At 29.9% G+C, this 24,084-nt stretch overlaps 3 protein-coding genes and 1 pseudogene across 4 annotated transcripts; 2 read left to right on the forward strand and 2 right to left on the reverse strand.

Moving 5' to 3' along the window:
* The first annotated feature begins 5,034 nt into the window (after positions 1-5,034).
* Sumo (Small ubiquitin like modifier) lies at positions 5,035-6,863 on the forward strand. The gene is made up of 3 exons (XM_065508798.1): positions 5,035-5,219; positions 5,951-6,070; positions 6,198-6,863. The coding sequence occupies exons 1-3, from the start codon at positions 5,202-5,204 to the stop codon at positions 6,336-6,338; spliced, it is 279 nt and encodes a 92-aa protein (XP_065364870.1). The 5' UTR covers positions 5,035-5,201; the 3' UTR covers positions 6,339-6,863.
* A 3,245-nt stretch (positions 6,864-10,108) lies between these two features.
* On the reverse strand, positions 10,109-14,728 carry LOC135958222 (zinc finger protein 346-like). 2 transcript variants are annotated; one of them, XM_065509106.1, is made up of 3 exons: positions 14,097-14,728; positions 11,312-11,689; positions 10,109-11,097 (listed from the first exon to the last, which is right to left on the reverse strand). In XM_065509106.1, the coding sequence occupies exons 1-3, from the start codon at positions 14,652-14,654 to the stop codon at positions 10,237-10,239; spliced, it is 1,797 nt and encodes a 598-aa protein (XP_065365178.1). In that variant the 5' UTR covers positions 14,655-14,728; the 3' UTR covers positions 10,109-10,236. The 2 variants fall into 2 exon arrangements, with proteins under 2 accessions (XP_065365178.1, XP_065365179.1); XM_065509107.1 differs by lacking the exon at positions 11,312-11,689.
* A 1,783-nt stretch (positions 14,729-16,511) lies between these two features.
* Positions 16,512-18,153, reverse strand: LOC135958489 (26S proteasome non-ATPase regulatory subunit 12-like; annotated as a pseudogene).
* A 1,021-nt stretch (positions 18,154-19,174) lies between these two features.
* LOC135957352 (zinc finger protein 816-like) lies at positions 19,175-23,801 on the forward strand. Its single transcript, XM_065508081.1, has 2 exons — positions 19,175-19,344; positions 22,093-23,801. The coding sequence occupies exons 1-2, from the start codon at positions 19,219-19,221 to the stop codon at positions 23,788-23,790; spliced, it is 1,824 nt and encodes a 607-aa protein (XP_065364153.1). The 5' UTR covers positions 19,175-19,218; the 3' UTR covers positions 23,791-23,801.
* The last annotated feature ends 283 nt before the right edge of the window (positions 23,802-24,084 follow it).

The following is a 24,084-nucleotide window of genomic DNA, read 5'->3' on the forward strand; positions in this document are numbered from 1 at the left end:
ATAAAATAAGTGCTGCCAAATTTTATATACATATTTTCATGGTACATTTAGCGATATTTTATTGTTATTTTGTAAACAAACGTGTTTTTATTCTATCACTTTCAGAAACCAATTTTATTTGTATTTTTTCTCAATTTCACATTGAATTTCAGTTTTAAATTCTTAATTTCATTTGGAATTTTCTCGATTTCAATTGGAATAATATTGCGAATCGATAACTCATAAATTCTTCGTGAAATCAGATTAATTTTCGACATTAGCAATCGCAATTCAAAATAAATATTAATTTAATCTACATAATACAAATTACAAATGTTTTTCCCATATTTAATCGGCTATTTTGGATTTTTAAAAATGTATTTCATTAAATTATTTAGGTTAGGTTGAGAAGAGCAGAGGGACGGTTGAAAGGTCCATACCCGTTTTGGGTATACTCATATGATATGTTGTTCGCTCTTAGGTCGTCTATGTTAAAAACTTAGTCTTCTCAGTAATTTCCAATTTGAATTTCTAATATATTCCAATTTTCATAGTGTCTATATGAAAGCTTTCGTGTATAAGTAATTCGACACTCTATATTTCGTAACATTGTATATAAATAAGTGCCTATACGAGTCAGATGAGACTTCAGCTCTGTATATCCAGTTGATACATTAAATAGTCTTCTGAGCGTTGGTATATTTAGGTTTAGAATCTAATTTGTATTCTCTAGAATGTTGGTCGTTCTGCAGACGGTTTAGCTCAAAGATGTTTATCCTATTGTCCATTCTTTAAGTTCTTTCTTAAACTTTGGGAAGTGTTTAATATTTTCAAGGGTGATGACACTCATTCATGATCCCATTTTGGATCGTTTGTCCGCCATTTCGTTTCCGATAATGTCGTGATGGTCTATTATTTCTATATATTCGCAATTTAAGTAAGAATTTATTTGATTCTTATATTGTAAAATGTTTCAAGATTTAACACAGTTGTTTCTTGCGGTTTTGATAACTGCTTGGCTATCCGTAAAAAAAACGAGTTGGAATTTTGTTATAAATCCACTTCAACCATCTGAAAACAGTACTGTGATATATCACCTAACTATTGCTACTTCATTCCATTCTTCCCCTTCCGGTGATGCAGTTGATGTTAAAGTATTTAGTTTGAATTCTGTCACATTCTCCAGTGGTAGTATTACTCTCTGGTAAGATGTTTATTATCGTTTTATCTTCTGTCATATTCGTGCCGATCGCTCTTCTGCTGAAAGCCTATACTCTGTGTGCTTTTCCCACTCTGCTATCAATACGGTCCTTCAAGGATATCCTCCTAAGTATTTGACTTTCTATGTTATTTGTATAGTGTTTTTCTGAAAGACAGGGCATTCATATTTGTGTACAGCGACCACAAATCTACCAAATATGTTCATTTACAATTATATCAAGTGTTAAATTGAAAATGTTGTTCATCATGTTAGATCCACCATTTTTAATTTTTACTATTGTAGCAGAAATCGAGTAGATATTCTGACTGGAGACGATTTACTATAATTTGATACTTTCGAGTATTTATTCATTCACCACCATTTCCAATAGTACTTTAGAAATTTAAGTTTCTATTTTATTATATTTCAGAAATATTAAAATTTTTTAGGATTATACCCAGTAAGCACCAAAGTCCCAAAAATTTAAGCACTTGAACATTTTGTTGGAATTTGACTTGAATGCAAATGTAATTATGTTTTAAACTTGAAAAATATTTGAAAAATTAAATATTTTTCAAACAAAAAACATATGGCTTAAATTATGTTTTCTTTTTACTGGAGAATGCTATTGAAATAAAGTGTAATACAACTGTAATTCAATTGCTTGACTATAATTAAAGGCTTGAATTACACTTGCATTCAACTTGAATTCCAGTAAAAATGCTTACTGGGAAATGTTTAATTGTGTTTCCGAAACATCCAGAATTTTATATTTGTGATTCAGAATTTTCAAATCCCAATTCGGAAAATTTTGAAATATAATTACAATCTGCTGAAAATTAATTGGAAATTATTGAACTATAATTTTAATTTTTAAACACAATTAGAAAATTTTAAAATATAATCTGAACTTTAAATTGTAATTCAGAATTTTAAAATGTCAATAGAATTTTCTATTTTATTTCCTAAATACGAAAGAAAAATTCCGATTGTTTTAAAATATAATTAGAAATTGTTGAAATGTAATTGGAACTTTCTGAAACAAAATTAGAAAATCAGAAATATAATAATAAAGCTCTAATACCATGAAATTGTTATAAAGAAAATTATCGATTTTTAAATTTTCTATAAAATAGTAAAAACCCTTCAAAAGAGAGGAATTGTTCCGATATTCAATCTTTTTTTGAACTGTTATGAATTTTTAAAAATTGTTAATATTTTCTAAATGTTTTACTTTGAATGATTTTGTATTTTAAAGAGATAAAAAATTATTTAGCAGAATTTCAGTTAAATTGACAAACATATAAAGTATAAACTGAACAAGCAATCACAATGTAAATACGCTAGAGCGCCAATAAAAGATGCTAAACAAAAACAAGCAGTGTGTTAAAATCAGTTCAGTTATATAATTCTACCTTCATGCATATATAGATTATTTTGAATTATTTGAAAGCAAAACTATTTTTTTGAAAGAAAATTATAGATAAATAAAAAAAACTTCCATAATAAATAGAAATTATAAAACCAAAAAAAGTATATAAAATAAATACACAAAACTCTCAGATTAGACCCACCAGAGAAATTTTTAAATTTAAATAAAAAGTAAAAGTAAAAAACATAAATAACTTAAACAAAAAAAAAACAACTAGTTAAAAACCCATCAACTATCAAATAAAAGTAATAAAAAAAAAACAAATATAATTAAGAAAAATTAATAATAATTTAATACAAAACCAAGCTTAATCATAAATTATTTTATATTAAAAATGAAAATAAAATTTATATATTATTATTAAATCTTTGAAAAAGACACACAAGAACAGGCGCTACAATATGTACATGATTACCTATAAATAATTTTTGTAAAAATTATTACAATAAATAATACAACAAAAAGAAAACAGAACTATTCTAACATAAATAGTGACATTATTATATATTAAAAAGTAAGAAAACAAAATACTTATATATAAAAATGTTAAAATAAATTGGCAAAAACAAGTTAAAACAAAAAAAAAAGATACACAAAAGAAAGCTCATTAGTCAAATGGTAAAATATTTAAGAAAACACAAACAGAAATTAAAATCATTAACCGAATACAAAAAAAAATAATATAGTTGTAATAGTGTTACTACAAAAACAAAAAAGAAATACGAGAAAAATTAAATAAGAAAAAATTCTATCCCCTACAAGAAAAAATAAAATATATTTTATCACAATTCAATTTCCCAACCAACTACAAATGAAATCTACTAAAAACAAAACATGTTGAAAACAAAATATTTAAAATTCTATTTCCGTGAATTGTAAAACTTTTGAATACCTAACCAACAAAACCAAAAAATTATTATGTGTGTTTGTATGTTATATATATATTTTTTTTTCTTTTATACGATTTTCCTAAATTTCATATGTATGTAAATGTATCTTAATAAATAAAGATAAATATATATTATATAAAAATAAGTGGTTTTTCTTATATTGAGCGTTAAAACATTTGGAATTGCTAGCAATATGGCAGCATTGAAATAGACATACAAACATAAATTTAGAAACTTGGCAGCACTTTTGATACCAAAATAAGCAACTGTCAGGTTTCGTTAAGTTGCATAAAGTTGCCAGACGTAATTAAAAAACTAGTCTGCTGAAGCTTTTGTATTAGGTTTTTAACAAATCCCCAAAATCGGCATTATTAAGATCCCGGGATTTATCTGGATTACACGAATTGTATTATTTTATATATAAAGTTCTCTAATGTAACAAAACTATACATTTTTATAGAAACCGATTTCGTTTTCCTCAAATATCGCAGATATTATTTATAAATAAGATCTTTAAGATAATTGCGGTTTTAAATTTCTTTATTTTCCTTTTGCAAAACAAAATGTTGGATTTCACTTTTTTGAAAATAAAAACTAACTACCAACTTGTGCACAACACTTTCGTATACAAAATCTTTATCAAAATTATTAGAAAACATTTTGAAATCTACATATAGTACTCATTAATTTTCCAAGTGAAGGATATTTCGGACTGGCAAGAAATGAAAGTAACAAATTTTTACCACTTTATAAACATATACAGAGCAACAACATTTTAAGTGGATATGTAAATTGAATGATTGAGTCTATTAAATAAAAAAATTTCGTTTTTCTATAAATAACTGACTTTCTATGAAAGTTTCTTAGGGAAATGTGATTTTTTATAGTTCTGTAGTTTTAGAAAACTTTTAGATAACTATTATCAGTGCGAAAACTCATGGCGAAATAATTTGAAATCTGCGCAGTTCATTTTAAACCATTTTGTTTCTAGCAATTATTTATTTATTTCTACTAAAGTTGAACCAAAAATATGCATATATTAGAGCCTATCGAAATCGGAAATACTTATTTTTTCTTGCTTACATTGATTTTTAAGAGAAGAACTTTGAAATATATCAACCTAAGTTTTCGATTTTAACAATTTAATATCAAAATTTAATTTGCCAGATATAAAGATTAGAATCATGTGCTGTCAAAATATTAATGAATTGAAGATGGTATTATAAATCAAAGTATTAGCGGTTCATTTAAATGTTTATATGGATATCTGGAGGGCCGTTTACCCCCATTTGAGAAACGTAGGTTTAATTGGTACTATATTTTAAAAATAAATAAATTTTGTATTTTATTTTGTTATAACTTCTTCAACCCTCAAATAACTCATGGATAATATCTGGCATCACACTTTATGCAGTACAGAGTTGCAATAGCAGTACTTCAAACACAGAGTTGTATTCTTAACGAATAATGGCGTTGAAAGAAGATGGCTGATGCGTCGCGGCGCTTTTTTTTCATGCGATATTTTGTCGATTCTGCTTAACGAAAAAAGGGAAATTTTTTGCAGGCAGCAGTATTTGATTGTCCCGCAAAGTGTGTTGTACGATAACAGCAGTAATAGAGAAATAAGTTGCGTGTATAAACACAGTGCTAAATTATAAAATTTTTTTTAAATCTTAAAACTAAACAAAGAAATTTAAACATGTCTGACGAAAAGAAGGTACGTTTAAACAATAAAGAAAAAACTTAACAGATATTAAACAAAAAAAACAACATTGTGCTTATGTTCAGAGGGAAGTTGTAAAGAATTATTGAAATTGAACGGGAAAAAGTGTGTATGACGCCGACAAACATGGCGCGGTCAACCGCGACGCAATGCGGCTTTATTATTTTTTATTTTGTTAAACAAATACCGTGGTTTTGTAGAAATGAATACAATATTCCAAAATTGTTAATGTAAATTCAAGTTTAAAGCATGTGAAATGTAAGGAAATCGTTGTTGGGAAAGTCTTTGAAATACATGAAATATCTTGTATGTAAAATTGTCAAACATAACCTAACATTTTTATGTGGCTTTTTTTCTTGTTCTGCATTTTATACCCTACATTCTTTACTGACGATTTCTCGCATTTCGTTTTCGTCACTTAAACGAGGCTTTATTTATGGTAGCGTCGTTTTATTAGTTTAATATTGTTCTTTACATATTTTTTCCCCTGTGTTTTGTATATAGACATCTGCTTTTTTTGTTTTTGTTTATTTTCATCATCTCTACACTATTGTTATTTTTGCCGAAATTAAAATTATATACATCGGTCGGCGTCATCGTTATTGCAAATTACAAAGAATTGTGTGTGTAGGGTAGTTTAAAAGCACAGTGGGTTTTGCGTCTATATAATATGTTGAAATTTCTGTTTTACTAATGAAAATGTTTTTATTTCTTTTATTTTACAGGGATCTGAAACAGAACACATTAACTTGAAAGTTTTGGGCCAAGATAATGCCGTGGTACAGTTCAAAATCAAGAAACATACACCTCTCAGAAAATTAATGAATGCCTATTGTGACAGAGCGGTAAGTTTAATACATATGCAAACATAAACAACTAAAAAATGGCGCTAAATGTCCAACATGATTGTTTATCCTAGTTACTAACTACATCTAAATATCCTAAATTTATGTTTACTTTTTTTCTTTACAGGGTTTATCTATGCAAGTAGTCCGGTTTCGTTTTGATGGTCAGCCCATAAATGAAAATGACACTCCTACCTCCTTGGAAATGGAAGAGGGTGATACTATTGAAGTTTATCAACAACAGACGGGTGGCAGCAACAGCAACTAATAACTTTTTTAATAATAATATATTCTTAAAACAAAACAAAAAAAATAATACACAAAATTAACTTTATTCATAATAAATATAAAACAAACTCATAAAAATGGAAAATAATAGTTTTTAATATATTTAACAAAAATATAACAAAATGTCATTAAATTTATCAACAAAAAATAATAGTTTACAAATTTAAAAGTATGGAAGCTACATAAATTCCCTCGAATTCCATGGCATATGTCATGAAAATCGAGGGTAAAATGACGTTTAAATAGTCTAGCATTTTTACGATAAAGAATTTGTTTGTTTTAACCGACATTTGATTTCCAACAAGTTTCTTTCAAAATTATTGTATTTCTATGAATTATTTAATCTTTTGTTACTTTTTTTTTTTACTGATTTTTCACTAAAAACATTTCTTGTAAAACCTTTAGTTCTTAAAGAAAATCCGATAGAATCTATGTTTTAGTATTGTAATTAAAAAAGAATAGAAATCCAATAATAAAGCCGATTTGATATATGGATAAAATACAATTGTGTTTTAATAGTTTTAAGGAAATAAAAGATTAATGTATACTAAATTTGAAAATGAAATGTTTTTGCATATGGTTTCTATTAACTAACAATGATATATATATTATTATCCCACGGAGCATGGTTTGAAAACGGCGGTTACTGCGTAACTCAATTCGAAAACGAAAATGTTCAAAATTGTGTGCTAAATACATTGTACATAATTGGAAACGATTTCCTTTAGGGAGTAAAGCCCCAGTTTTATATTTAGCATTTTAAAAATTTATATGAATATACCGTTTCATAGGTACCTAAAATTGTTATATAAACAAATTTAAAGTTACATTGCAAATTAATTAAAATGCATGTTATCTGCCTTAAAATATCAAAAATGTCGATTTAGAAAATTACAGTTTTCCTTACGAATGTAGTTATGCTAAAAAGAATTCTCTATACATATGTAAATATGTATGTATCCATAAAATGTTAAAAAATTCCTTTAACTTTTTTATGTTACCAACCCACTGTGCAATGATTCATAATATTCTAGACTGTTCTGTAATGAAGTACAGTTGTGCCAAAAATGCTTTATAAACATCTTAAAATACCTATATACATATAGTTTTCTGCCAACCCACTGTGCAGTGACTCATAATCTGTATTTTTCGATAAGAAAGTACAGTTGTGACAAAAAGTTTCCATTTAAAACGCCATGTTGTGAAATATGGAAAACATTTTCAAATACCCTACACCAGGTACACATATTTCCGTATGTGTGTACATACATAACTGCTCTGCAGGTAGTAAGGTTTGCGTACGATGGAATTATGGCGCGAATAAATCCAAACAACATGAAATACAAGTTCATGACACCTTTGGTAAGCGATCGGTTTTCATAACACAGCTGAATTATGATGTCGTTTTTGCAAACGTTTTTGGATGATTTGATCTTTTTGTTAACATTTCTGTCAACAGCTTCCAATCACTTTTTCAGATACATTTCTACACAATAGTGAAATGTTTATTTTTATAGTTGAGATGAAAAGAGATACATACATATATAAATATGTATATAAAAAAGAAAAGAGGAATTCCAGAGGATAGAACACATGGAGAATAATAAACAGAAGTACCCTCTGATCGCTGACATTATTATCTACAATAACGCCGCCCTAATTCTCTAATGAAGCCGAAAATCGCCTGGACTACAGCCCCCAAAATCTTCTAATCTCTCATGGAATTGTCGACCTAAACATGTGGCATGTGCTACACAATTTCCAACTCCTTTTCGTCTCCGCAATAGCCCTACTTGGCAGAGACAAATAATTTTACCTACAATCATACCAATTTACTCATGTCCAGTAACAATCCGGTACCTGATGTGTATTCATTTTAAATACCTTCCAAAATTTTAATAAATTTTTCATAAGTGAACGCATGAAAAAGTACTCCAGGGGGGTTATTATGTGATTCGAAACGAAACCCTTTCGAAATACAATGTATAAAGCATAGAAAATTCGAACGAATTTATTTTCGAAAGGAGTTACATAACCCCGCAGTACTCTCATTCGACTATGTATATCCAGCTAAAAAAAATGGAAGTATGTAGTTCAAAGTGAATGTAATTTTCACGACCTCTTGAGCAATATAACATTACAATACATTCCAAATTCCTTTCTAAATTCCATTAAAGTTGTCAAATTATCCAGCATGCCCAATCACATTTTTTATGCGTTATGACCAGTATTAGATGATTCGACTAACATGCTCGAAATATCGGAACCGGTAGGAGTACCCTACTTCTTAAAACATACTGAAAAAGTAAAATACTATCAGCCCAATTATGAATAAAAACTCCCCGGGAGTTTTTTATTTTTCCCATTTTTCCTATTCAAATTCAATGGGATAAAACTCCCGGGGAATTTTTTATTCATAATTGGGCTGTATACCTTCAGTATTGATCGACAGCAGCCTTACAAATGAATCAGATCTCTCAACGTAAAAAATGAGAACGATACAGAAAGTGAAAAAAGTTGGGACGGGAAAAATCAATAAAGTTAGTCGAAACAACTTACAGTGGGCATGCGGATGAGTATTTTATACAATAAACGTTAAAAATAACATTAGATTGAAAATTTAGTATATTGTGTCAATATTATTATAATTTCGTTAATGAAAGAAAAAAGATTTGACAGCTTTTAAAATTCACTTTCGCAATATTTTAATGATGACCAGGGGCCAAATTACCGCATTCGTCATCGAATGAACTATTGTATCGAAAATGATTTCGATATCGAAATTATAAAATGTACTAAATTTCTTGCTCGTTATCGAATGCCAGAATCTCAAATAAGAAAATTACGATAAATTTTACTCGATATCGAATGCGTTAATTTGGCCCCAGTTTAGTTAAAATCATGTCAACTAAAATGAACCAGTTCATAATCAGTGGAACGCATGCATTTACTACTACTGTGCTCTTTAGCGTAATGGATGTCTGAAATCATTTTTGTTAAGAAACATAAATTCTACTATAATTAATGGCTAAAGTTAACTTTGTGTTATGTACCTGCAGATTACGTTGAAAACTTCAAATTTATTAATGGTACAATGGACAGGAAAATATGAGTACATTTTGAAAGATGGAAACAAAAACAATTCAAAATAATGCACCCTGGAAAGTTTTAATGAGGATTCGTTATAACAAAAAATATTTCCTTTAGATACCTCAAGGTTTAGACCGGACCCGATTAAAAATGTTTGTTTATATTTGGAGAATAAATTATATTATGGGAGAGTAGTTACAATGTTGTACAATGGTGTAATATATTGACAAGAGTCCAAATTTTTGACTCAAACGAGAATTCGTTCGTTACGAGAAACAGTTACACAGAAATCATTAAGAACTACTAATGTACTATTATCTCTTTGGCACCACAAGCTAATATGAATCATTGCTATTAATTAAATTCAGACTGTTCTATGTATGTATGGGTTAAATTAAAGTAATAAATTAAGTTTTGTGAAAAAGAGGTTTTTATTTTTGTAATATTTGTTATGATTTCTTAAATATCTGACACATATAAACCGATAATCTAGAAAGAATATCTGAAAGAGATGTGCAACATAAAGGCGCCGTCTTGAGGTTTCTTAAAGTTTTAGAAACATGGGGTAAATAAAAAGGTGGTCCTTCGCACATGTCATAGCTTTAAAAACTTATACATACCCTTATCAAAAAGTGTTTAAAAAATTAACACCACCAATAATTTCTTAATGTAATCATTACATTTATTAAGCACTCATACATGCTTACATAAATGTAAACTTAATACAATATTTATGAATAAAATAGTTTTAGTTAAAACATTATAGTAAGAGTTTGCAAATCCCGAATTTATTTAATTTTCTTAGCAGCCAGAGATGCCATAGCCTTATCTTCAGTTTGCTTTCTCAAATGACGTTTTCCCTTCAGATGTTGCTCCAAACCAGGCAAATGTGGCATAGAGGTGTTACAAGTCTTACAATAATATTGACCGCTGGGTGTACGATACATTGATAAATCGGTAGGGTCCGGTTTTATTTCCTCTTTTATGGCTGAAAACAGTACGTTATCCGTAATGCTCGACGGCGGCAATATAGCCGTTTTCGACTCAACATTGCTGTCTGTGGGTGTTGGATTGAGGCCAGCTAATTTTAGTTTTTTCATGTGCTTGGAGCCAGACAAATGCATGGTCATTTGAACCGCTGATGTTACACTGACTTTGCAAACTGAGCAAAATAAAGCTGGATCTTGATCCGAAGAGCTAGTCAATGGGGTTTTTGGAGTATCCACGGTATTTGTTTTGACTTCACTTTCATTTGTGGTAGTTGTAGTAGTATCAGCGGCACTAGTTGTAGTAGTAGTGTTTGCTGATGGTGGGTTTTCAGCACTATTTACACTTTGAGCTAATTTTATGATTTCAGCATATTTGTGTCCATCACCAATGCCAAAACGTCTATCTTTGTATTGATCCGGTATTACTTTGGTGCCAGTACGTACCCATTTCCCTTCAGAATTATAAAAACCAGCACCGGAGGGTTTAGCTCTCTGTGCAATAACCAAACGATGTTTCTTACCAGCATAATGTTGATTGGCATGTGTTAATGATGTTAATTTGAGATCACAATACTCACAGTAAAAGGCATCTGGTCCGGTCGGACCTTGTTTAAGGAAACGTTTAACTGTTGGCGGATTTATGCCCTTTTCAGTGTAATTCTAAAAATTTGAAAAAAAAAAAAAATGTTTCATTTCAATTAATTTTTATTTATAACGAAAATGTAATGATATTTAAGGCAGATTATGACCTAGAGGTTTAGTTCATTAACTTTGGACACAACATTTTAATACAAGAACATGATAGTTGCAATAAACGCTTATTACAGCAAAATAAAGAATAATCCATCAACTGTAGAGGAAAAGCATAACTTACTTTAAATAACCAAGAAGATATATGATTATCATGAGCCTGTGATAAATAGTGATCCTTTGCACTCATTCTTGAATTCATTTTTATATTGCACAAGTCACATGACAATGGATGTATCAGTAAATTTAATTCTTCGGGATACGATTCGTCGCGACCCAAAGACATGTTCAACTTTTCATAGCTTGTAGCTTCTGCAATCAGATCCTGCTTTTCTGCAGCACTAACGCCACCAACAGCAGTATTTACTTTGCATGGATGTTCATGTGTTAATGGTGTTAATTTTAGATCACAAGTCTTAGAGCTCAAGTTATCTGGTATGTTTGTGTATTGTTTAATAAAACGTTTAACCAATGGTGGATTTATGCCATTTTCGGTGTAGTTCTAAAATTTTTTAAAAATTGTGTATAAATCAATATCTCCACAAAGCTGATATTATAATAGGGTAATTCACACCAGTTTTTACCCTTGCGAACTTTAGCACAATCATAGCAACCATACGTATGTTGTTGTCGTAATTGTGCGAATGTTCGCATTTTCGTTAGGGTAAAAAACGGCGTACTTGATATTTAGTACAAATAGCTATAGGATTCCGTTCGTTTACTTCATAGCTGCTAGTGACTGGTAAATTGATTACGATCATGGTCGAAAATTGATTTTCAAGTTCTAAAAACTATTTTTATGTGATACACTCCGATTTTTATGCTCTAATCAATTTTTGACAACGATTAATCGATTAATCTATATATCGAGTACCATATTCAATACCTTCTATCTTAGATTTCAATGAAACTGGGTTTTTGATTGAACACCCAGTTCAAAAGTGACAACTCAAAATTAATTTGTCGGGTTATATAAACCCGAAAAATTAATTTTACGCTTAAACTATGCACAATACACTTGTTTATCTATACAAAAGCTATCAGTGTATTCTGTTGTTGTTAACTTTGGCTAAAAAAACACTAATATCTTTCATTATGTTTCAATTGGTATATATTTATTTTCGATTTCTGAAAAATTTAAATTTTGAGTTGTGTCACTTTTGAACTGGGTGTACGATATGTGGTATGAATTCCAAAGAAAAAAGACATATTTTTTGCAATTTTATTTAGTTCTTTTATCCTATCTTAAATAATTATATTTCTGTATGCAAAATACTCTATCATTTTGAATAATTACTTTTTAATTCAATAATTTTGTATAATTTCCACTTACAAAATAAATATGTTATCTTACTAATTTGGACATGTTTATGATGAATCTGACCAAACATTTTCAATTCACGAAATAAAGCTTTTTCGAGATACCGCCCATTTTTTAGTTTTAAATATTATCTATAATCCGGAGTTTTTTCAAATTTTTAGCTTTTATTTTGAAACATTTGTACTAGTGAATGGTAAATCGATTACGATTATGGTCGAAAATCGATTTTCAGGGCCTAAAAACGATTATTTCGTGATCGATTATATACTCCGATTTTTATGCTGAAATCGATTTTTGATAACGATTAATCGAAATAGAAATAAAATTCCGGAATTTTTAGTATTGTCTATGTTTTTTGCTTTCATTAAAATTTGCAATATATTAATCTTCAGCTGACATCGTAAAATATTCCCGGAGGACCTCATTTTTTAATGCGAAATTTTTTCAACCTTATGAAATTTTTATAAAAAGTGTTACGGAATTTTTTCCAGAAAATTGTTGTCAAATGTTTGCCGTTACGGTTTATAAAATGAGCACCTCAACATAAATGAGTTATAATACTCTTCAAAAATATTTTAATCCGTAATTATAGCGTATATGGGTCATTTGCTATAGTTTCCAAAAATGCAGATCGATTATTAAAAAATCGATTATTGGGTTCGATTAATCGACTGTAAAAATCGAAATGAAAATGGTTGATCGAAAAGTCGAAAATCTTTTCATACCATTCACTAATTTGTACAATACAAATTTATTCAAAGTATTGGCCATTGTTAGCTATGACCATTTTAAGTCGTTCTGGCAACATATGGATTCCGAGCCAAAAGAACTGCTCATCTTTTAAGGCCAAGAACGGATACTCTGTTCCAAAGTGAAGCGTATTCCAGAAAGAGCGTTCTGCATTGATCGAAACAAATAGTCGTCAACAAAACCCAACTTGAACTTGAGAACTTTTTTATTAACATTTATGTAGGTATGTTAAGATTTTTTCGATCTCACTCCTTTCATTATAAAAATGAAATGGTACATTTATGTAACCGCACCATCGATTTGAAATTTTCAGTAGATGGTTATTAAAAAATTCCTGGTAAAACTCGGAAATTTTAATAAGAGACATATAGAGACAGTATCGAGAAAACTTTAGGTCTAGTGGTTTCTTTCGCATCACGTGGGAACGGCATTAGCGATTTGGATGATTTTTTTTTATTCGATTCGAAATTTTCTGATGGTTTGTAAAAATAATTAAAAAATTCCTGGTAATACATTGCCTCCTTTTCACTTCTCATTTTTCTTAATAAGATAAATTTTTTTCTTTTCACTTCTCATTTTTTTAAGAACCTTGAAGAGCTAACAACACTGCATCCTTTTCACTGAAGAAATTTTACTACGACAGGTTTAGCTAAAATTATAACATATGAATGTTACAAAGAAACTCGTTTGATTGCTAGTTTTGACTAGCTATGCTAAATTTTAATAAGAACGTAAACAGTATATTGGAAAATAGTGCTACTAGCAAGGAAACGACCAGACCCAAAGTAACTAAACCAACACGCATTAACCGTATGAAAAAAACAATATTATAACTTACTTTAAGTAACCATGATGAAATATGCTTATCATGTGCCTTTGATTCATAATGATCCTTGGCGATCATTCTCGAATTCATTTTTATATTACACAAGTCACAAGACAATGGATGTATCAATGAATTCAATTCATCGGGATATGATTCGTCGCGACCCAAGAATATGAGTAACTTTCCATCGCTTGAAACTTCTGCAATTGGAGCCTCCTTTTTGGCAGCACTACCACCGCCAGCCACAGTATTTATTTTGCGTTTGAATGGAGTTCTATGCGGTACGTAGCCGGTACCATGTTTAGATGGTGGTATATAACGATCTGGATTCTGATAATAATCGCCTGAACTGCCGGTAGCAATACCGGCCGATTGATAACTCTCATTGTATAAATTAGCACCACCATAACCATAATATGCGGTATTCACTGCGGCGGCACTTTGCGATGATTGCATCGAGTAATTCCCATAAGCCCCCTCCATCTTTGAATTATTGGTGTTGGCATATTGATTGTCCGTGCTCTGACGTGCAACTGGTATATTATAACTTTGCAAAAAGTCGTAATTCATTTTTTCATTGAATGTTACAAACTTTTTAAAGAACGAAATGGTTAATTGATTTTTTTCTGTACTTTTTGTCTTCTTTCAAAACACTAAAATAGCTTTCTGTATTTATCTGGAAGACGTCAACTAAAACAGAGTTGTTAAAATTGTGCTGCCAGATTGACAACTTTATACTCCTCCGGCTTATCTGGCTTACATCCAACATGAGTACACACATACACCGTGCATTTCTTGTGGAACTGATTGGTTTGAAGACCCCCCATATCTAGCTTCTTCTTCGAAATTGACGTTCATACAGAACGACAACGTCCATATCTAGCTAAAAACTTATATAAAAAAAATAGTTTTGCTCATGTCAGCCGACGCGGCTCACGTGGTGTTGCCACTACAAGTCGGTTTTAATACGTATTACATTGAGAGTTGCCAGTTTAAATAAAGCTATGATTAGTAAGCATTGCCAAAAATGTGTGGCTGTGTTGATTTGTCACATTTAAAAGGTGTTTTGAATAACGGTACTCCAAACAAGCTAAAACAAGTAATTGTTTAGTAAACATCGCGATTAAAATGCCGCTAAATTTGTTCGTGCGTGAACATTTTTTAGAAGTGTTAAATTAATAAAAATCATGGTAAAATTTTAATTTATTACCAATTCCAAACATATTACTAACTGTTGTATATGAATGCAAGTGATTATTTTAAGGATAATGTAATTTAAGTGTTTGTTTATCTTTTCGCAGCCGTTTGATGTTATAAATGATTAAAGCTGGAGAATAATAAAGAAAATCAAGTTTATTTCTGTAAAAACATGACGGCAAACTGTTACGGCTGTTAATATAAATTTCATTATGAAAGTGTTAGTTATGTATGTGTAAAGTTAATGGGAAAAGTAATTCTTTTGTTTGGATTATACTATTACTGAATTAATTAACAAAGACATCATTCGAAATAAAGTTTTGGTAAGTGATGCTTTTTTATTTATTATTTGAATGAATTTAAAAATGTTAGATCAAAGAATACAATAATAATAGCTAAACTAAACAGGTCAAATCGAACCTCCTAAAATAATTACTCTATCTTAAATATTTTGTTATCATTTAAAAAGGCTTGAATGGTGGCGGAAGCGTTTTCACTTCCTGGTATGTCGAAAAGCAGGGCACGTGAAAGAGAGCTAGAAATGAAAACTATATTTTTCAATAAATATAGTAAGTAAATTAAAACTTATAACTAATACCTATATTACATTATTATAAAGTTTTTTTTTGTTCAACTATGTGTATAAAGTTGTTTTGATACCTGCGGGTTTGCCCCGATAAATAGAAAAAAGTTAATAATTTCCATATTATATGTAACAAAGGCCAACCACGGGTGATTTGTTCGTGCTCGATTTCTTGTTACTTGTTAAGGGGGATGCCAGGTCTGGTTTCATAAAGCTGCTAAAAATTGCAGATAATACAAAATAAAAATCTAAAAATAATACACCCCAGATATTATACTGATTAACTGCATAATAACTTTAACCACATAATGTTTAATTCATTTGCAAGGGAACTGACTCTGTCATTTAATAATAAGAAATTTGCTAAATAACCACTAAGACTCTTTTGTAATTCAAGAATAAAATTTCTAATAACATTTATGTTTATACAAGAACTACTTCTCCGTATATACTGTGATATTAATATTTTCTTTATTTAATTATTTAGTTGTTAATTGAAACTAATTATTATATAAAAGGTTTCAATAAAGATATTAATAATAAAAATATATTAATTAGAAATTAATAATAATAAAAAAAAAATTCTTAAAGCTAAAATTTAAATAAATGCCAGAAAATAAAAAAACTATAGCATTTGATTTAATCAATTACGCAATGCTTTTCACAGAATGAATACATTCTTCTTTGTTAATTAAATGGCAGGTCTTGTTAACCAACGACATTAGTTGGCTGACATCCTTAGACCAGGCATTCAAGACATCCGAAGTACTCTTCTTAATAGTAAAGTATATAATTTCAGCAAAACGATCAATCTTAACACGTATAGTATCACTGTTGGCCAATTTTGAAAGATATTCTTCACAACGATTTGAGGGTATTATTGAATTAATTCACTCATACGATTCAAATGCAAACGGGAATAATACATGGCAATGATGCGTATGTTCTGTAAAGTAAACAAAATAATTAATAATTATTAAATAATATATAAAATAACTATAAAATCTAGTCTTTAATTACTTATATGTTCTATTAAACGATCTTTAAGTTCAGCAATACATTTTTTGCCATACTTAGTGCTCTCCTGGAACATTTCATTTTCGGCCAAAACCATGCCGAAATCTTTGTTGAAGGTATCGAAATTAATTAATTACTTGGACATAAACAAGCGCAAAATTTCTCTGTAAAATCATAAAATAATAAATATTTGTTATAGATTTCAAATTATACATTTAAAAACTTACTTGTGTACAGGAATTTCTTCCAATTTCTTATTCTTTGCTAAATGAGCCATCATATCACTTTGTTCGTTGTCATAGGGAGCCAATATTCAATACAAGACTGCACAAATTAAGATTTCTTTAAGTTCTTTCTCCTGTTCAGGTGTCAGTTCAACAGCTGGGGGAACCTCCACTGATTTAGCTTCATCCTCCTTATCTTTTTTCTTCTCTTTCTCTTCACTCTTCTTTTTATATTCATCCATGGCTTCAGGTTTAGGCAATACTACCTTGGGAGGCTCAGCAATTGCTTGATAATGTCGGGAGGTCTTCAGGTATGAAGTATCACGATCAAGACTTATCATTAAATTATAGAATTTCAGTTTGAGATCATGTTGTGCTGGATCATCAAAGAATTTGATGCTGATTTTCTTGGCTATGATTTGCGTGGAAACGAAATCGTCTTTAAGCAAGCACAAACGCATTTTTTCCAATATTAGTTCAACCTAAAAAACCATAAAAATATCAAATTTAAAATATATATAACATAATCTCTTTTATTCATGAACCATAAGTTTCCACTTGCAACTCTTCCATAATAGCAGCTGCACCCGCAATATCCCCATCAGTTTCCTTAATGTCAGCCAAAATTTTTATAAGCCTAGCTCTTTCAATTTCAACATAAATTTTACTTTCCATCACCGATCTCAAAGTATCGATCAGTTTAAATTTTGTCTCCTTGTACGGTGTTTTTTCTACATAAGTAACTCTTGTATCATCTTTTTACAGCCTGTTTAGCGCCAACAGTGTAAAATACTCATTTAAAGCATTCCAATTGCCGGCCTCAAAACAGATTTGACAAATGCCCACCAAAACCAGAGAACAAGAAACCATATCAGCTCCTAGACGTGTTTATTTTTCCAGTGTCAGCAACATTTCAATGGCCTCGTGAAATGAATCGCGATTCTTTTTGGCCAAGTCCTTAGCGACTGGTATTTTTTCATCGCAGGTTGGAGCATAGTCTACCTCCATTTGTTTGTATGCGACCGCCATTGAATAAATAAGTATCCATATTGCTTAGGCCTTTAAAGTATAACAAACTTTATATTATTGATCACAATACAAAAAAAAAATTCAAAATTGCTCATGACTGCATTTTATTTGCCACTTTTTGTCATAATTACTTACTTTTTTGATGGATTACTTTTTGTATTTATCTACTACAGTGTCGCTTAGTTTTCTGTATTATTTTGCAAATATTTTCCTAAAAAACTATATTTTTTGAAAAAGTTTTATTGCAAATGCGGCGTTTTCGTTTCGAATTATTTTTGTGAATTCATGTCAGCGTTGTCAACATTTTAAATTTAATTTTTTTGTTGGAGACATCTCTGTAATCATATCAATCTTTAGGGTGGCTCTATATATTAGAAACAAAAATCGATTTTTAAAAGTCGACTATTTGAACTGTCGAAAAGTCGACTTTCATCCTATTTTAATGTTATAAATATATGTATCCTAGATTTATTAATTTTGTAACATTTTTAAGACAAAATTAAAACTTAATAAATCTACTTTTTCGACTTAATTTTTTTTATTTAATCGACCTTTTGCGATTATTTCAAAAATTCAACTTTTTGTTTCAGTTGGTTTACAGTAATTTTTTTTAATTATAATTAAAAAAAATCATTATAGTAGAAATATGTTTCGCCTTGCACTTTGCTTTCATATTTTCAAGTAATTTTTTTTAGTGTACTAAACATATTTTCCTGAAAAACACGTATTTTTTTATAAAAAAGAACACGAAAGCAAATTGGAAAATACAATAAAGTGTATAAAATTTAATCTTTTATACTAAAAATCGTAAGAAATAAATAAATTGAAATCATACGCTAGATACACAATGGTGTTTTCTTCAAGCTGAAATTAATAAATGGTGAGGACGGGTACTAAATTTTAACACATATTGTTTTGGCAAAACACATATGCAGATACGTACAAAACACGAATATAATTAAAATTAATGGTGTTTTTCTTCACAAAAATAATTAAACATCCAATATAAAAAAAAAATCTATTAATTCTAAAACAACTGCAAATAATTAAGCAATTTATCGACTAAAATATTTGTATTTGGAACATGTCTGAAGAGGAGCACACCTGTTGTTTGTGTAATGAGACATACGATGAGTATCATAATTTATTTGATGCCAATGATGAATCGAATTCTGTTTATGACATAGTAGAGGCCTATTTTCCTGAAGAGGTAAGTAACAATATATCTATAAGGCCAAAGCTTTTGGCATGTTGGTTAAACTTGATTTTGAGATTTTAAAGACGTTATAATTTAAACCAGTCCTACGCAAACTTTGTATTTCCATGTCTAAATATCACGTTGGAAATTATAACTGAAGAATTGTATTAGGAACTCATTTACATCCCTAAATGACAAACAATTTTTAATATTTTCTAAAATAATTATTCGATTTCAAATGTTTTGATATCATATATAATTATGTTCGGAATATGTACTGTGTTTATGTAAAATTCATAATCGCAATGGAAACATTTCTATCATATTCAGTTAACAGGTCACAATCCAAACAAATTCTTATGAAATTTGTATTATTTAGTATTTATTTAATATACACTTGTATTTAAGTATATTAAAAAAGCTAAATTCTGAAAATTAAGGTATTGACAAAACAATGGAAACTTATGTAACATTTTTACCAACATTTTGTGGCCTTTAAGTGACTCGATATACATACATACTCATCTTGTTTTTTATTACTGCTTCGCAGCGACGATTCATTGAATATTATTAAAGAATCAATCGTCCTTACAACCACATCTGATAAAACTTCTTTCGTGGTATACTTTTGAGTCCTTATTTTGCCACATACAATTTTTCATATAGGTTTTATGTGGGATTCAGATCCAGTGATTGGACATGCCACTTCAAAACACGTAGCTAATTTATTTGTTACCTCTCAGTTACAACTCTAGACGTGGGTTTGTGGATATTGTTGTACTGGAATCTACAAACTAGGGGTATATTTTCCTCAGCGTATGGACAAATAAGATAATGGAATTAAGCGTTCGAATCTACGTTTAACCAAGTGTAAAGTTTTACCAGATCCCTTGGCCTTATACATACAGTATTGGCCATAACTAAAGCACCCCCTCAATAGATTTTTTCGAAACATAATTTTTTTGATAAAACATGCTTTTTTGAATTCTGATTTGTATATATTTTATTAACTTATATTGTTAATGTTCATATAACATTCATTTAGTAAGAGATAATTTTATGAACAATTAATTTAAAATGATAAATCATATAAAAACACAAAACGCAACGGACAAAACAAAAGCACCCCCTTATAAGATGTTTAAAAATTTGACTACGTTACTGTATATTTGCATTGTGAATTGACGGGACTGACAACGAATGGATTTAAAAATTCCAGAAGATAAAAATAAAGGAAGTCGTAGTGTGTATAATTTAAGTTTTATACAGTTTATTGTAATAAAAACAATGGCATGGAAAAAGTACTCCAGTGAATTTAAAATTAAAGTTATTGAAGACTGGAAGACGGGCTTATCACGACATGAATTGAGTAAATAATTTTCAATTAACAGATCAGTTTTTTTCAGGCTCATTTCAAAGTTTTTGCAGACTGGTCGCATATCAACGGTGCATTCTGTATGACGTCCGCGAAAAAAAAACACGATATTATGATTCCTTGATCAAAAGAGTAATTCAAAAATATCCTATAGCATAATCTAGTCAAGTATGAACAAGTTTAAGATTATGCGTTAGCGAAAAAACAATCCGTTGAAGAGCAGTAGAAGTCGGATTATTCAGTTGACGACCAGCAAAAAAAACCATTATATCAGCTAAGAACAAGAAAACTAGACTGGAGTTTGCCAAAGCGCACATCGACTAGAGTGTCCAAAAATGGAAGACAGTACTGTTCACTGATTAATCCAAATATAACTTAAAAAGTTCCGATGGAATAAGGCGTGTACGCAGACCAAAAGGAGAAAGACTGAATCCTAAGTATTGTAAAGGAACAACTAAACATGGAGGAGGCAATGTAATGGTCTGGGGTGTCTTTTCTGGTCAAGGAATTGGGCCAATTCAAAAAATTAATGGGATTATGGATCATTTCATGTACCGTGATATAATGAAAGATGTAATGTTGCCTTATGCCAGTGAAGAGATGCCACTTAAAGGGAGCTTCCAACAGGATAAAGATCCTAAGCACACCTCCAAAATTTGTAAGACTTGGCTACAGAGCAATAAAATTCAAGTTATTCGTTAGACTCCTCAATCTCCCAATATCAATCCTATTGAGAACTTGAGGGATATTGTTAATATGAAAATAAAACGTGAAAATTGCCGAAATAAGGATCGGAAATTTTCACGATTTATTCCAAGCCGTTAAAATAGCCTGGGAAGGAATATTGCAAGACAAGATAAAAAACTTAATATTTTCTATGCCTAAGTGATGTGCTTGTGTCATCCAATGCAAAGGATTTGCAACAAAATAGTAATTAAAATTAGTGTTGTATTATATCCATCAAGGGGTGCTTTAGTTTTGTCCGTTTAATTTTCTACCTTAAAATATTTTTTGATTTTATGTTACCACTTATGGAAAGATTAACTTTAAAAGTATTTGTTTAACAATAATAAACATATTAACAAATGAAAATAATACATAATCGAAATTTAAAACTTTGTTTTTATAAAAGAAAATATAATATGAAAAAAATTCACTGAGGGGGTGCTTTAGTTATGGCCGATACTGTATGTACATATATTTAGTAGGGAGGTAGTGAATGCCAATTTACGAAAGTGACATATCTAAGTTTTAGTGTTTACGCTTATTTCCCTCAATTTTTAAACCTAAAAACAATCAAATATTTTCGAAATTATGGCATTTTGTAACATTCATTACTTCCCATTACATAGAGAACATTTTAAATACAAACTATTTACTTACAGATGCTGATAACAAAGAATCCGCTGGGAAACAGTGTTTTATGTTCTGAATGTTGGAATATCATAGCCGATTTCCATGAATTCAGAAGAGCTATATATGATGTTCATGATTCATTAAAGTCGAAGTATAATAATGAAATCTTTAAAATTACCGAACATACCAATGAAGATGATACAGTTAGTGAAGGCCAATTTGAGGAAGATTTAAATGAAGTTAAAACAATTACTATTATTGATAGTGATTGCGAAAGTATTTCAAAAAATTATATCATTCAATCTGAGAATGAGTATGAGAATGAATCTGAAATGGAAGAGTCTAGCATTCAAATTGAAAATCATAAAAAATCTAATTTGAGTAAAATAGACGAAATGGAAAACATAATCGCTGAATGTATGCCGGAAATAGAATGCCACAAATGTTATCAATCTTTCAATAAGTTCTCTTTATTGCGAACACACTTCAAAGAACGTCATCCAAAGCTGCAGTTTTATGTCACTTGTTGTGAAAAAAAATTTTCTATACGCTCTTTACTTGTGCATCATTTACGTCTGCACATGAATCCAGAACTGTATAAATGTAAAATTTGTGGCGAGTGCAAAACGACGAAACGATATTTAAGCAATCACATGCAGCTCAAACATAAAAATTCTGAGCACTCGGATGATATTGATTCGGAAAGTATTTCACCAAAAAAAACAAATATTCAAGAGGATAAATGTAAAGAATCCCGATTGAAAAAAATAGAAGATTTGGAAAATTTTATTAGTGAATATATGCCGGAAATTAATTGCCACGAGTGCCATAAATCATTTACGAGATTCGCTTTACTGCGAAAACATTTTAAGCAACGACATCCAACTTTGATGTTTTATGTTACTTGTTGCGATAAAAAAATGTGTCAACGTGCAACCCTTGCCTATCATTTACGTCTACACGGTAATCCCGATCTCTATAAATGCGACATATGTGGCGAGCGGAAAACAAGTAAACGTAGTTTACTCCATCACAGACGGCAACTGCATAACAATAATGAGCCCCTTGGTGATAGCCCAAAAAGCCACCTCAATAAACATTTTACTCCTAAATCAATATTATTTTCGTGTCCACATTGCCCACGACAATATGCCTTAAAGAAAAAGTTGGAGAGTCATATTAAAACGTCTCACAATTTACCTGAACAACCAATATGTGAGCATTGTGGCGAAACTATGCTCAACCAGTATTATGTAAGAAAACATGCTGTAATGCATGGTCTGATGAAAGGAACACCAAGAAAAACATATAAATGTGATATATGTGATAGAGTGTTGCAGGGCCTGGACAGTCTGAAGAGACATAATGCAGCAATGCATCATGATGGTACTACCGAATTCATTTGCGGCGAATGTGGCAAGGCATCATATTCCAAGGCAGCCTTGATGGCGCATAAAAGAAATGTACATACAATGCCCTTAAAAAAATTTAAATGCGATGAGTGTGGGAAAGCCTTTCGAAAATCACGAGATGTGGCATTGCATATGGTAACACATACGAAGGAGAAATTGTATAAATGTCCCGACTGCGATAAAAAATTTACGAGACCTTCGAATATGTTGCATCATCGTAAATATTCTCATCCGGAGGAATATGAAAAACATAGAAAATCTACACCAAGGATAAAGGTGGATCCAAAAAATATTTCAAATAAAGTTGTTATATAGAGAAATCAAATAAAAGATATTTACCAAATAAAAAAACATTGCTTTAAATTCTTTATAATTATATATTTTATAGTGTAATTAATACAGTACTTTTGTGTAACAACACTACATTTTCTTAGTTTCAATTACATATTGAATTTTTCAAAAAAGTATATAAACTAAATTTGTATTAATATTTCAGGAAATTTATTTAAAAAATGTTTACAAAAATTAAAACCAAAATATAATAGTTATAAGGATAACAAATTAGCATAAAATTGATCGAAATACATCCACATCGGTCGATCTTATTAA

This window comes from Calliphora vicina, chromosome 4 (genome assembly GCF_958450345.1).
Source record: "Calliphora vicina chromosome 4, idCalVici1.1, whole genome shotgun sequence".
NCBI lineage: Eukaryota > Metazoa > Arthropoda > Insecta > Diptera > Calliphoridae > Calliphora > Calliphora vicina.